The 16,252-nt window shown below is 36.7% G+C and overlaps 1 protein-coding gene across 1 annotated transcript in view; it reads right to left on the bottom strand.

Annotated features, from left to right (window-relative positions):
- Positions 1-16,252, bottom strand: part of SORCS2 (sortilin related VPS10 domain containing receptor 2) — a 797,231-nt gene that overhangs the window by 216,852 nt on the left and 564,127 nt on the right. The window contains exon 4 of the mRNA XM_027836375.1: positions 13,047-13,120. Coding sequence (XP_027692176.1) covers positions 13,047-13,120 — 74 coding nt within the window. The remainder of the gene's footprint in view (positions 1-13,046; positions 13,121-16,252) is intronic.

A 16,252-nucleotide genomic window follows, 5' to 3' on the forward strand; every position in this document is an offset into this window, starting at 1 on the left:
CAGAGTCTTTGGCTATGATACTCAGATGTGTGACCATTTCTAAGCTTGAGGAATATATTTGTTTGTAGGATTATAAATTGCAATCTGCAAAGATGGAGGGGATTAGCAACTAACCAAATCACAGGCCTTTGATGTATTAATGTATTAACTGAGTACATAGTTGGTGCTTAATGAATGCTTGGTGACTGACTGCTTGACACTAGAGAAGCTACAAATTTGACTTAAGATTGGCTAAAATGACAGAAGGGGAAAGTGAAAAATGTTGGAGGGAGTGCAGAAAAACTGGGATGCTAAAACACTGTTGGTGAAATTGTGAACTGATCCAACCATTTTGGAGAGCAATCTAGAATTATGCCTAAAGAGTTATTATATACCCTTTGACCCAGCAATGCCACTACTTGGTCTATTTCTGAAGATAACTAGGGAAAAAGGAAAAGAACCTATATGTTCTAAAATGTTCATAGCAGTTCTCTTCTGGGTGGCAAAGAACTAGAAATTGCAGGGATGCCCATCAGTTTGGGAATGGCTGAAGAAGTTGTAGTATATGATTGTGATGGAATACTACTGTGCTATGAGAAATGATAAGCTCAATGATTTTAGAAAAACATGGAAAGACTTGCATGAAATAATGAAGAGTGAAATGAGCAAATCCAAGAGAACATTTTATACAGTAGCAGCAATATTGTTTTAAGAATGACTTTGAATGCATAAGTTATTTTGACTATTATAAATACCCAAATTAACTATAAAGGACGTATGAAGAAAAATGCTATCATATCCAGAGAAAGAACTGATAAATAGAAGTATATGTAAAATAGTTCTACATAATACATGTGTGTGTATACCTATTTATGTCTAATGGTAGTCATTTCTAGGGCAGGGGGTATGGGGTTGGAGGAAGGGAAGAAAAAATTTACATGACAATTTTGTTGTATATTTGAAAGGAAGCAAATTGTGCATAGTAAATATGTAGTTTTATGTGCAATCATCTTTTTTATTGTACTATGTTATGGAAATGCTTGTTTCATTCCATAAATTAAATATAAAATTTTTAAAAAATCATGGTCCTTGTCCTTGTATGGCTTTAAATCAGATAGGGAGAATAAAACATATTCAAATAATTATCATACAAAACTGCTAAAGACAGGAAGTGCTACATGAGATCTAAAGCTGGGGCAAGAAACAAAGACTTCTTGAGACGCTTGATCTGGGCCTTGAAAGCTGGGTAGAATTTTGACTAGCAAAGCCTGGGGTAGGTAAAAGTCATTCTAGGTCCCTCCAGGGTGAACATAGGCATAAACATAGGAAGCACTGGGTAAGTTGAATGTAGTCCTCTTTGTTTAGAGTAATAGAAGAAAGAGTCCAGAATTTCATGCCAGCAATGCAACTTTGTGACCCTGAGTAAGTCACTAATTTGTCTGTTTCCTCATCTGTAAAATGGAGTACTTGATTCTTGCTTATGGAATCTCACAGTCGACCTTACAATGCTGTAGAAATTGGAGTGATCATTATTACAAGAGGAATTGTGGCATACTGTTAAAAAAAATACTAACCAGAGAACTGGATTAAAATCCTGGATCTGATTATTAGCTTTGTGGTCATGGGTAAATCACTTTATCTCTCTGAATCTTGGTTTCTTTTTCTGGAAAATGGAAATTATAATACTTGTTTGACCCAAGATATGTAAGATGTGAAGAGATGCAGATGACCTTTGGCTGGGGGTAGTAGGTAAGCTTTCATAGAAAAGCTAAAGAGGATTTTGACAAAGGAATTGCCTAAGGTAAGATTGAAAGGCAAGTAGGGGAAAGATTAAATGCCAAACTGACTTTGAACTTTCTATGGTAGGCAGCGGGGAACCAAGGAGTGGAAAGATAGAGTTGTGCATTCCGATGGAGAGTCTGGGTGAATGGTAACAGAACCAGAGCTACCTTCTGAAGTCAAGTTCAATGCCTTTTCCATGACAATATCATCCTACCATTCAGTAAAACAAGGCAGCATCTTCTGACACATTCAGCTACAATTGAGAGGCTTCCATTCCCTCAGGAAATTCTTGTTTCAGATCATTCCTTAAGCACAATATCACTGCTAGGTTAACTCTATGTATCTAGGTTTTCCAGGAGCTTCTCTCCCAAGCATTTTGCTGCAGCAACAGTCCTGGCTTATTTCATCAACATCAACGAACCACTTGGAGTGAGAATTAGCAAGCAGTAGCTCCAACACAATTTCATCTCATAGAGAAGAAATGATACACAGTAGGAGGAGGGTCAAAAATCCCCTGCAGTTAATTTACATTTCAAAATATGGAAGAGAAACATCAATCATTTTGACCTACAGGTAAATAGCTTCAAATTTCAAGGTGAAATTTATTCTTTGGGAACCTCCATTTAGGATATCTACAAACCTAGTCACCAGTCATTCAGATCTCATGCTGAGATATTTTCTCCCTTCCCAAAACCTCTAATGAATGCTTCTGGGCACCCTAGTTTGAAAGAGCATTTCACTTCCTCAAAAAAAAAAAAAAAAAAAGAATCTAGCACCCAATCAGGGAGACTGGACTTTAGCTCACAGAAGTGTAGATTAGTAGAAATGACCCCATTGAATATCAGAACTGGAAGAGAACAGAAAGTACACAATGGTAGCTCTGGGAGACAATCTACAACACAAAACAGAGGTAACTAGAGGTGATTAAACCCTCACCACGCAGAACAGCATTTTAGAGTTGACAAGGACATTTAAGATCAACTAGTTCAACACTGTCATTATACAGATGAGGAGATTTGGGTCCAAAGAAAGTAAATGACTTGGTCAAGGTAACATGGTTAATAGACACATGATGAGATATATAGGGTGAAGAATAACACTTTCATAGATAACTAAGGGGAGATTACATTAAAATAAATGAAGTATAATCTTAGAAGATTAGATTTACAAAGAAGTAATCCTTAGCTTCACATTACCTCTTCATGCTTTTCATCAAACTCTCTGAGCATCAGTTTCCTAATCTATAAAATGGATATAACATTTTTGCATTGTCTATTTCACAAAGTTGTTTTGAGGGGTGAAAAACTTTGCAAAAGCTTGAAGTGTTATAGAAACGTGAGTTACTATTTATAATTCCATTTCTATAAATAAACAAAATGAAGGAAAACTGCTCCAGGACCACAGAGACAAGAATCTTCTATCATAGCTCACTATCTAGATTATTAAGGATTATTATTATTATTATTATTAATTAAATTAAGCATTAATGATTGTGAAGTATTTTCCTTGGTAAAGTAGAACAGGCAACACATATCATTAGCCTCTTTTTACTAAACAGGAACAGGTACAGGGAAGTTGTGACTTTAATAAGGTTGCCCAATTATTGAGGTAAGAATTTGCATTCAAGCCTTTGTCTACTAGCTGGTAAGCTAGTAGTATTTCCCCACCACTGTGCAGAAAACCTCTTGAATACTAATTGGCTTTTCTATATTTTCTAGATCCAAATCCATTTTAACCAAGGTGAAGTTGTTTATCATTCCTCGTTAGAAAAGGCCCTTAGGCAGATAACACAATAACTTTAGTTATTTTTGAGGCCAAAGCTATGTACTAAATTAGCCACCACCATCAAAGAGTTAGACATAAGGGGAATTTTCTGATGCAGATGATCTGATCTGTTTGTGGTCTAATTGAGGAATCAATTAGGGGGTTTTGTGTGCATAGGTTTTGAAGTGGAGTATGTTACAATAATAATATGTGGAGTGGGGGTTAGTAGTTAGGCCTGGGTTCTAGAGGCAGTGTCTTATGGGGAAAAGGCATTGTTCTTGGAGTCAGAAGACAGGGTTTAATATTCAGATACGTGAGTTTTGTGACCCTGGGAAAATGTTTCCACCTATTTTTCCCAGCTATAAAATAAAGACAGTAATATACTCCCTGCCCCAAAGGAAAGCTGTGTAGAAAGTTTTATATCAATGAGGATGGGGGCCTTGACATGCGTATTTTTCAGGGGTGAAAAGTATCTGGGGGTTGATCAGGGATGGTCAGGTTGCCAGGGGGTGTCAGCCAGAGTGTCCTCAGACTTGTCTGGATGGACTTGTGTCTGAGAATATGGCTCTAAAGTCCCTCTATCTCTTATAGCAAACAAAGGTGCCTCAGGATAAGGCAGTTGCCTCTCAGTCATAATGCAATCACTTAGTGCTAAGCTTATCAAAACTTTAATGAGTTCAAGCTTTGGACAGAAAATTGATTTTCAGTAGTTTGCAGTATCAGTTCAAGGGCAAAGTTCTCCTTGGAAATGCAGTCAAAAACAGTTTTATTTATTGCTTACAACACTGAGGCCATATCAAAACTACCACTACTGTCATTCTGGACCAGAGGAGATTTTCCATTTCTTAACACTATATTGCCAAGCAGTCTAGTCTGATTAGCTTTAAAGGATAATGGCTCCTGGCAATTTGAGATACTTGGGGAAAAATAATTTGATTTACTCAAGATAATAATATGTTTGAGTTATCACCAATTTCCTGATCAGCATCTGGGAGCAGGTTGCTTTTTTTTTCTGGCTGGAAGGCTATTCCATAAGCCATTCTCCTCTGATATAAAAAATTGCAACGTCCGCTGCTCCAGTCTGTTGCTTTTGGTTGAATCCACCATAGCGTAACGAAGAGAATTCAGTGACACCAACTCTGTGAAAAAATATCTCAGTTTTCCTTCATCCCTCCCACCCCCACTCCCCACAACCCAAAGCACAACACCTCTGCTTTCCTAAACCCCCTCCCCCCATTCACTTGGCACTTGGACATCTCAAATCTCAGGACAGTTGACATTAATGACTACGCCCTGTGATTGATAACCCACATGGGCTTTCAAGTAAGGCAGAGAGGTGCTCCAGTGTTCCTCAGCCCTGGCTTCCCATCCACAATGATAAAGCTGTCATTTTTCCATCGAAACAAAGACACATGGGGGGTGCATATCAAGTAGAATGGGAGACTAAAAACATTATTCCAGAGGTAGAGAAAGTCATCCTTCTAGGTTTTGAAGGTAATAGGTAAAGAAACTATTTTCTTGTTATGATTAGTATGGAAATCTATGTGAGATGGAGAAGGGAAGAAAGAGAGCATATGTACCATGAAATATTTTCCCTGGGAGAAATAGGATTTAGGGGCTGCCCTGCAAACCCAGGAAATGTCTTACAATAGGAATGATTTGAAAGATGCACCAAGACACAGACAGACACAGTAGGGCATATCTAACCCATATCTACTCCTGAAAGTATGTTGCATATGAAGTCTGGATATTCATATGCATATGTATATGAATGGAGAGAGGAGAGGGAAGGAAAGAAGAAAGGGAAGAGAGACAGCGATAGAGAAACGGAGAAAGATAATAATAGTTCACACTTTTATGTTGCTGTATGTGCTGGAAGGCACTTGCTTCACAAGAAACCTGAGAGGTAAGCAGTACTGGTCTTATTACGCTTATCTTGCAAAGGGACAGAAACAGATACAGAGGCAGAAAAACAGAGAGAAAGAGAATGAAAAGGATAGATGGAGAGGGAGAGGGAAGGCAAAGGAGGAAGGAGAAGAGGGAGAGAGAAAAAGAAATGAAGAAGCAGCAAGGATGATGTATTGGAATTCTTTTTTCCCTCTGTAGAAAAAAATTTTTTTTTTGGTTTGGTGCCTTTTTTGTATTTTTCAGTTTGGTGGGGAATCCAGGACAAAAACATGAGGCCTCCCCTTCATACCAGAGATGGCCCTTCAGAAAGGCAAGGTGCTTATGAAATACTTATTGATGTGATTTGATTAATAACATCTAAATGAAAGCACCAACCACAATAAAGTTCCCACAGGGAATATCAAGTCCAGAAGTGCCCTCTTTTTTTGCCTGGGGCCTAGCTGAATGTTTGTAAGTTCAGGACAGGCTGACATAGCTTTAATGAATTCCCTCCATCTCCCCCTCCTGCAGTCTGCATTCAGAACAGAGCCAAAGGGAGAAAGGCAAATCCCAGAAAAACGAGGCTTTTTTATTCTCCTCTGTGTGTGTGTGTGTGTGTGTGTGTGTGAGTGTCTGTGTATGTGTGTGTGTGCGCGCAACTCAAACAATTTTTTTTTCTTATTTTGTCCCTAAACATCAAGTTAAGAAGACTTGGTTAGGCTTTAGATTCACGCTGACGCCAGAAAAAGAACTCCTGATAGCTGAAATAGACTTTTATTTTCCAGTTAGGAATACTAAAGGTTGCTTCCCTGCTATTCTCTTCCTTGCCCCCCGAAGAGAGTTCAGAGCTTCTCAGTGGTGCAAGCTCAGTGTGACACCCTGAGAGTACAAAGAGAGCAATGCTAGAGAAAATAGATCAACCTAGGATGCTTAGACTCTCCAAGCTGGAAGTGCTCTAAGAAGTCATCTATGGCTCAGCTCCTACCATAAACACGAATCTCTTCTATAAAAATCCCAACAACTGATCAGCTTAAATTTATTCCATTGTTGGACAGCTCTAAGAATGAGAAAGTCCTCCATTTCATGGAGCTAAAATCTACTTTTTTAGAATTTCCACCCCTTATCCCAATTTCTGCTTTTCAGGGCTAAAAGAAAGTTTATTCCATCTTGTGAATGAGAGCACTCATATAAGGGATTCTTTTTTTTTTTTTTGGTGAGGCAATCGGGGTTAAGTGACTTGCCCAAGGTCACACAGCTAGTACTTGTCAAGTGTTTGGTCTGAGGCCAAATTTGAACTCAGGTCCTCCTGACTTTAGGGCCGGTGCTCTATCTACTGCGCCACCTAGCTGCCCCAGGGATTCTTAATCTTTTGTATCATGGACATGTTTGTCAATCTGGTTTGTCAATATGGACCATTCTTGGAATGATCCTTTCAAGCATATAACCGAAAACACATAGGATTATAAAGGAAACCAATTATATTGAAATATAGTCATCAGAATACAATTTAAAAAGGTTCATGGCTCCATTTTAAGAACCCCAGCTTTAGATCTTCAGATTTTTGATGATAACAGGCATGGTTCCATTAAATCTTCTCTTCTCAGTAGTCAAAAGGAAGACTATAATAAGCAACATAACAAATGTTAAATGCCTGCTATGTGCCAGGCATTGTGCTAAGCATTTTACAAATATTATCTCATTTGATCCTCACAATGACTTTAAGAGGTAGGTGCTATTTATTTCCTTATTTTATAGTTGAGGAAATTGAGTCAGACAGAAGTTAAGTGACGTACCCAGGGTCGCCCAGCTAGTGTCTGAGACAGTATTTGAAGATTAACGAACAAGATATTCCAAATCACTATGTAAGAAAAATGAGAGTCACAATAACCTTGGAGTTTCACTTTATACCCAGTAAACTGGCAACGATGATGAAAGACAGAATGATAGGCACATAAGAGTGAGGTTGGAACAAAGTGCCTCCACCCATCAGAGAGGTAACTAATAAGATGATATGCTCTGACACCTTAAAACATCTATTGAATCAGTCAAACAAAAGGCATTGAACTCAATTTAATCAACCTAGCTAAATAACGTGGGAAGGAATAGAATGCTTCCAGCCAGTGGATGAGATAAAATGTCATGACACAGGAAGTGTGCTGAATTTCTTGAAGAGACTCAGTCATGCCCTCCAGGGCTTTTATAAAAGGGAAAGCCAGTTCAGTTCTTAGTCCTCAAATGTCAGGCCAGCATTTCCAGTCCAAGAAAGGGAATAGTTTGGGGGAAGAAGGAAGAGAGGAGCTCATGTCTCTTTCTCTACCCCCCCCCCCACCATGAACTAGAGGAAAATCTTTCAAGTTTCAAAAGGTCCAGAAGACTTGGACTTGTCCCCAGGACACCAATGACTGTCAGTGGCCTTCATGGGGAGCAAAGGATGAATTAGTCATAGCAAGCAAATAAAACTTTAGGACCGTACAAGTCACCTAGCAGAAAGCCACATCATATCTAAAATGAACTTCATGAGGATCCCACAAAAGGAGGAAAAAAAGGATTCCACCAAAGTACTTTCAGGAGCTGTAGGCTTCTTTGTCACATGATGATCTCATTTTGATATCATTTTCCCCGGGAATCCATATGTACTTGTGAGAGTCTATGTCCCAGACTTTTGGGGAAATGTTTTATACCGAATGTTTTTACTTCACCAACTTAGCAAATACATACATACATACATACATATATGTGTGTGTGTATGTATGTATATATATGTGTGTAAGTATATATGCAATATATAATGTATACAATATAATATATTATTTGCTATATAGCATATAATATATAATGTATAATATATTATATAACATAAATATTATAACAAATATATTTATATGTATATATAATATATAAATATTTGTTTATTTACTTAGAGCTAAGTCAGGCTGCTTCATTGATATCAATGGATAATCACTGGGGTTAAGCACACTGGTGTGGGCTTGTGACTTACAGTCTTAGATAACCATCCCTCAGCCACTCAGGATCCACTAGAACCCTGAGGTAAAAAGCAGTCATCTATTCTTTGGGGACTTGTCTTGCCAGTGTGAATGGGAGAGTCACTTTAGAGCATGAGGAGATAACTTCCATGAACAGACACAAAGTGTAGTGAGCAGAGCCCAGAAAACAACATACACAATGATATTAACAGAAAGAACAAGCACCCAACCATCAAAACTGAATGTTGCAAAATTATAAAAAATGAGATTGGTCCATAAGAAGACATATGAAAAGTCACCTCCCTCAACACCTTTGCAAAAGCTAAAGTCTATTGATATGGAGCTTTGCTATAAATAACCTCAGATTTTTTCAATATGTTGAGCAATATTGCTGATTTTTTCATCTCTTTTATTTTTTCCTCTATGCCTCTCTGGAGAAGTAGAAAGAGACCAAAAGGGATACAGATAGAAATCTAGGCAATGTAAAAATAAATTTTATATATATACATATATATATGTATATATGTGTGTGTATATATATGTATACATATATATATGTATACATATACACATATTTTAAAACACCCTCTTCTCTAGGCTAATAATCTCCAGGTCTCACGGTAGCTCCTTTTTCATTCTAAAATTTCAAATCCTAGTTGTCTCATGGAATCATGAAGTTCAAAGGGAACTCAGAGTCCACCTCATTTGCCTTCTCTCTTATGAAGAATGCCTTCTAGAATGTTCCTAGTAAGTGGTCATCTAGCTATTACTTGAAGGTCTGCAGTATGGGTAACACACTACTTCTGAATACAATGTAAAAGCCAAATTCAACAATAAAAAATAATAGTTTAAAATATTTAAAATAATTTAAAACAAATAATTATTTAGAATTTAAAAAGCACTTTACAATGTTTAATGTCATTTCTAATAAAGCATTTTGTTTTTAAAGATTAAAAAAAGGTAAAAAAAAATCATAGTGGCCACAGCTGAACATAATACTTCAGATGTGGTCTGTCCCAGGGGAGAAGAATCCCATCATCTATCACCTTCCTCATTCTGGAGACTATTTTTCTATTTTTATTGGAAAAGCTTTAGACTCACTCTCTTTGCCAACCTTGGTCATCCCAGCCTAACATTTTATTCTGAAACATGTAAAATGGACATGGAGAATCTGAGATTTGCCCATAGCCTAAATCTGAAGCATTGGGGTATTCACTCACACAATTTCATATCAAAACTCTCGTCCTTATTCTTGGGACTTTGAAAACATCGAAACTTTTCCCTAATCCCGTGGGGTTGCCTGGATCAGAAGGCATTGACCCCTGATCCTTGGGAGCTAATCAACCCAATGCTAAAAAACCTGATAGCCATGCTGCTCATGCCTAGGGGTGAGAGTGCAGTGGAGTAGGAAGGGTGTTTGCCCTCTTTCTGCTAGATCCCTGTTTTTCCTGTACATGCTCAGGAAATTATAGACCTCTGCCAGAACCAGAGCAATATTTGATCCTCAGACACAGAAAATTCTGTTTTGCTCATAGCCATAAAAGACTTAAGGTTAGTAGGAAGGACTAAAATCAAAAGGATGGTGAAAGATGTGGAAAAATAGGCAAGATGTAAGTTTATTTATGATTAATGATGATGATGATATCAAATATTACCAGTAGATGTAGCTACAGAGAGCACTGTTATGCAATCAACAGCATTTGTTAATCACTTCCTGTATGTGAGGTTCTGTGCTAAGCAATGGCAATGTTAATAAAAAGCAAAAATAGCCCCTGTCCTTAAGGAGCTGACATTCTATAGAGATATCCTACAGGAGAAGGCTCTAGCAACTTGAGTGAGAGGAAAAGGGGTACCAGGAAAAGCCTCCTGCAGAAGTTATTTGAGATAAGTCTTAAAGAAAGTCAGGGATTCTAAGAGGAAGAGAAAGAAAGAGTAGCCTTCCAAGTGCAAAGGCATTTTTAAATTTATGCAAGACTTCAAATAATCCATGCTTTTCTCAGTGAGGGTTTCTCTCTGAACAAGTCCTTCATGCCTTGAGTGCTCAGGCAAATTTGGCTGATCCCTGGGATCAAAGATACATAATCAATTACTGATGACATTTGAAGCCTTTCCAACTTGGTAGAACTGCCAGACTTTGCGATCACCGGGCACAGAATTTTAAGAACCCGGGGTCACAGTCATATCACAATGAGGTAAAGGAGAAATATGCTACTGGATTTATTATATAGTCTGATTTCCATTTCTATAAAATAATTCAATGCTTATATAATAAATATTGTTGACTAAGTGTTGATATAAAATTTTATGGTTTATAAAGTGCTTTATTTACAATCAGACTGTGAAGTAGGCTCTGCAAGATATTTTTGTACCCATCCTAAAGATGAGAAAACAGACTTAAGTTCTACCATTGCCACATATTAGCTGTATAATCATGGGCACTTTTTTTTAAACCCTTAATACCCTGGGGACCTCTTCAAGAATATAAGGTACAGGGGAATTTATATATCAAAAATTTTCTGTACTATTGAAATCTGGTTGGAACTAAGAAAAACAAAACAAAACAAAAACAAACAAAAACAAACAAAAAAACCAAACCATATAAATAAATAATTCAATGTGATGTGGTTAAGAGGAGATAACATTTAATTGGAAATAATGAGTCCTTGCTACTGATAATGGCTCTGCCCTTGTTTGTGTAACATTGGGCAAGTCCCATCCTCTCTCTAGACCTCAGTTTCCTCATCTGCAAAAGGAGATGGCTAGATTAGATGATTAGTCAGGTCCCTTAAAGGCTTAACATTCTATTAGTTTGAGTATTTTTACATTATGCAAAAACTAGATAAGAAAATGTTGTAGAAACTCTATCAGGAAGAAAGCATCCGACATCTTATGAAATTACTTACTTACATTGATAATAGCTCCCAAAAGATTAAATGTATTGGGAAGCAGAATAATAGAATCAAGAACATTTAAAAATGCCCTTAATTAAAAGTCTCTTCTAAGTTTCCCAAAGTTCAGTTTGTGTTCAACTTAGCACTAAAGTCCCCAGGGAAAGCCATAATTGTTATTCTAACTAGTCCACCTAGTAGACAACTGTGAAATCTGTTTTAATGTTTAACAGGGGGCAATTTGTTCAGGGAGAATTCACAATTTCAGCCCCTCCTCTCTTTCCTAGATGCCTCACATCAGGTTAGGCCTGAAATCTGGTAGGTTACCACTACATTCCTTTATCTGGTAGCTTTGATTCTGAGATAAACTTAACAATATTTATTAAGGGCATTTTTCTAGGTCTTTGGGATGCAAAGACCAAAAATGGAAAAGGTCATACCCACCAGAAGGATACATTTTACTGATTCCTGCTATAATGCAGATTTCACTTGGGCAGGGGAGCAGTTTAGGTTATCAGATATAGGATTATCCATTTAAAGGTAGAAGGGTCTTTAGAACTCTGTCATCTAGTTCAAGCCTCTCATTTTAAAGATGAGGCAACTGGGGCCTAGAGAGGACAAGTGATTTTCCCAGTGTCATCCAGGTAGTAGGGGTCTGAGACGAAATTCAAAAACAAGGTTTTTCTGAATACAAATCCAGAATTCTTTTTACTGATTGGAAGAATTACAGCTAGAAGGAAACTTGGAGACCATCTTTTCTAACCTCATCAATTTGCAGAGGAGAAAACTAAGGTCCAAAAAAGCTAAGTAATTTTTTTTTTTGATGAACTGCAAGCTATCACCCATTGGAGCATCTGAAAGAAGGGTTGACCCCATTCCCTTCTTGGAATGTTGCATTGCAGAGTTTAGTTACAGAACCATAGAATATTAGAGTTGGAAGGAATCTTACTCACATCCTTTCATTTTACTGAGGTAGACACAGGCCCAGAGAGGTTGGGACTTTCCTAAAATTACTCAGTATATAGTAGAGAGGGAAATGCAACTAGATCTTGCAAGGTTGTTTTCATGATGCCACACTATCTCTTGTTGGCACCTTAGTATGGAGGACATTACCACAGCCTTTCTTGATAGTGATCATGGAAAGGTCCTTGGGATAGCAGGAGCATGCTAAAGTGATGATAACAACATCAAAAATAACAATAAGTATTTATATGGCACTTAAAGGTCCATATCAGTATCTCTCCAACACTGATGGCACCTTAACGCAGCATATAAAATGGGAGAATCCAGACCTTTGGTCTGATGTTCCCTAAACTAGTCCTTGTGCTACGGTTATAGAGCTGAATGTGTTGACAGGAGAAAGAAGGACAGAGGGCTTTTTGTGTGTATGTGTAGCCCAGTATAACTCTAAGTATCTGGATGGATTTTTCCAAGTGCTTCTATTTATCTTCCCTTGTACAGTATATCTATAAGGAAGGCTCTTGAACTGGGCTACTCAGCAAGCTGCCTGAGATATTGGTTACAGAGGACAAAAAAGTCCTTTGCGATGATGACTCTGAGTCATGAGGTAGGTGACAGTTATAACCTTTACCAACCTTTCCAAAACACCTCTTATTCTCTTGGGTGACCCGTATGAGAGAGATCATAGGATCTTGACACTCAGTGTTCTCAGGACCCTTACTGGGGAAATGGGACATGTTGAAGAAAAGCATTAGTGACTTCATGTTTGCATTTCAGGTTTGTACTAAAAAATAATTCTCACCAGAAAACACGGTCTTTAGTCGCTCGCTCTTGAAGAAGGGTCCATTTCTTTCCCAAGTCAGTTGATAAGTAGACCTTGAAGAGGAGGAAAAAAAGAGGTTGGTGAGAGATAAGGAAGAATTATAAAAGTTAATCTTCCAACTGATATAATTAAAAGACCATTGAATTATAGTTTTTGGCATTTACTATTTACCTCTAAGATTGAATATATTCAATCCATTGGGAACATCTTTGGAAGAACACTCCCTGCAGTAAGATACCTTTTTATCTCAGCTGTGCTACATACTTGCACAGCCAAACACCAATTAACCAGAACACACAAATAACTGAGTCTTTTATTTCCATTGGAAGTGGAGGGGACATAGTTTGAAAGCTACTGTTTATAGAAAGAGGCATAGCTGAGAGTCAAGTCCCATATAACTTCTTCTCCCAGAATCAAAGAATGTCTGAGCTAGAAGAAGCTTTGGGATATAGAATGTCAAAGTTGGAAAAGATATTAGAACATCAAATGTTAAAGATAGTGTTACATAATCATAGAGTCTTAGAGTTGGAAGGAACTTCAGAGGCCTTTATCTAGCCAAGAATCTATTCTGACATACGTGACAAATCTACCATTTGCTTGAAGATCTCAAATGAGGGGAAAGGCAAAGACTTTCCAAAACAACCATTTTCATTTTTGTATAGTTCTATTTGTCAAGAAGTTATTCACACTTTACATCTAATGATGCATTACAATGACTTCTGCCCATTACTTCTGGTTCTGACCTCCTAGATAGCTGGGATTATGCAGAATAAGTATAATCCCTTTCCCACATGAAAGAACTTCAAATATTTGATTAGAGAGAGCTATCACATCACCTCCCCCTCACTCAAGTTTTTTCTTCTTCAGGATAGGTATTACTGGTTTCTTCAACTGATTGTCATAAGGCTCAATCAGTAGACCTGTCATTATTCTGGATGTTCTTCAACTCACCAATATGCTTCCTAAAATGTGGTTCACACAAATAAACCAATATGACAGATGATAGTAAGAACATGACCTCTTTTTAAAAAGGTGATACCTTTTTCAATGAATTTAAAGGATACTACCAAGTCACTTAAGTTGAGCTCCTTTGGTCTTCTGGAATACACTCACATTCCTTTGTGTAATTTCTCATGGATAAGGAATAATCTTGTGATATACAAGTTTTCTTTCCTTCATATTTGAAAGTCTTTCTCTTAGTACTTATAAACTTGTGAAATTGTTAAATTTGCTCATCACATGTCTTTAAGTTTATGTATGGTACAGAGGCAATGATGTGTGGATTCTCTTGATAGCAGATTTGTTGTCCATATTCAGAAATTCTGATTAATTTCCACATGTTACTTCCTGCATTGCAGTACTCATATTTAAAAAAAAAAGTTTCCATGTTCTTCTGGGAGTCTTAAGTTTTTTAAGTTATTGTTTTGTATCTTATCTTCAAGGTCAATCACTCTGTCTTATGTAGAATTCATATGATTTTTTTTACATTGTTGTCTCTTTTTCCTCATTTGACAAAATTTTCTCTACTTCAGTATTTTTATTCCAAATATATTCATGTCTGATTTATTTCTTTAGACAGATTTATTTTTTAACCTGCTAATTGATTTTTTAAAAATATTTGTGTTAAAAGCTCTAAGTTCTGACCTATATTTATTTTTAATTTTTTATTTGTGAATTTCATTTCTCTTTTGAGCCATTCTGGAATTCTTGTTATTCTATCTTCTCTGGGGAGTCTACAGGATTTTTTCTTTCAACAGGCACTTATTCACTTGCCTGCATGTTGTAACATTTGTTAAGATAATTTTGTATTGTCTTTGAGATTTTACTCATTATCTTTCCAGTATTAGGGTCCTCTCTGTTGATTTATCTGCCTTTTAATAAGCTTTTTTTTTAGTCTTTTTCTCTTTATACTTTGGATGTCTCAGTCTCTTTTTTCATTTCTTTATCTCTGTCTCCTACCTCCTCCTCTTCCTTTGCCAGGGAAGAGCACATTAATAAAAAAAAATATACACAGTCCATCAAAAAAAATTTCTACTTTGGTCAGGCTCAAAAATAGACTCATGTCTGATTCTATATATTTAATTCATCACCTCTTTGTTAGGAGGTGGGTAGTATTTTTCTTGATTGGACCTCTGGGGGCATGGTTAGTCATTGTGTTTATTAGAGTTCTTAAATCTTTCAAAGCTGTTTGATTTTATAATGCTGTGGGGTTTTTTTTGGCATAAATTGTTCTTCTGGTTCTGCTTACTTTATTCTACATTGATTCATCTAAGTTTGACCCCAAAATACAACTACTGGGCCTATACTTTTAAAGAAATCAAAGAAAGAAAAAAAAAGGTTCCCTATGGATATAAAAATTCATATCAGTTTTTGTTTTTGTGGTAGCAAAGAACTGAAAACTCAAAGGATGTTCATAAAATAAGAAATGGCTGAACAAAGTATGCTATATGAATGTAATGGACAACTATTGTGCCATGAGAAATGATCAAGTGGATGGTTTCCCTTCTAATTTTACTTGCATTGAGTTTGTGCAATATTCTTTTAATTTTATATAATTAAAAATTGTGCTTTTTATCTTTTGTGATCCTCTCTGTCCCTTTATTCATAACTACAAAAGACATATCTGTCCTTGCTCTACTAATTTATGATGTTTATGTTAACCTTTTATATCTAAGTCATGCATACATAGGAAGCTTATTTTAGTATATAATGTGAGGGATTAGCCTAAACATAATTTTGCTAGATTGCTTTCTAGTTTTTCTAGTACTTTTTTTTTTAAGAACAGTTAAGTTCTTAAACAAGAATTGAGGTCTTTGGATTTATCAAACATGTTGCTACTATGTTGATTTGCTTTTGTATCCTGTGTAGCAAACCTATTCATAATCAACCTCTCTATTTTCTAACCATTGCCAAATAGTTCTGATGATTATTGCTTCATTTTATAATGTGAGATCTGGTATTACTAAGTTTTTTCTTGTTTTTTTTTTTTCATTCATTTTACTTGAGACTCTTGAACTCTTGTTTCTTTAGATGAATTTCGTTATTTATTTATTTATTTTTTAGTGAGGCAATTGGGGTTAAGTGACTTGCCCAGAGTCACACAGCTAGTGAATGCTATGTTTCTGAGGCCAGATTTGAACTCAGGTTCTCCTGACTCCTGGGCCAGCACTCTCTCCACTGTACCA

The sequence above is a fragment of the Vombatus ursinus genome, unplaced genomic scaffold, assembly GCF_900497805.2.
Source record: "Vombatus ursinus unplaced genomic scaffold, bare-nosed wombat genome assembly UNPS02014818.1, whole genome shotgun sequence".
NCBI classification, from domain to species: Eukaryota; Metazoa; Chordata; class Mammalia; order Diprotodontia; family Vombatidae; genus Vombatus; species Vombatus ursinus.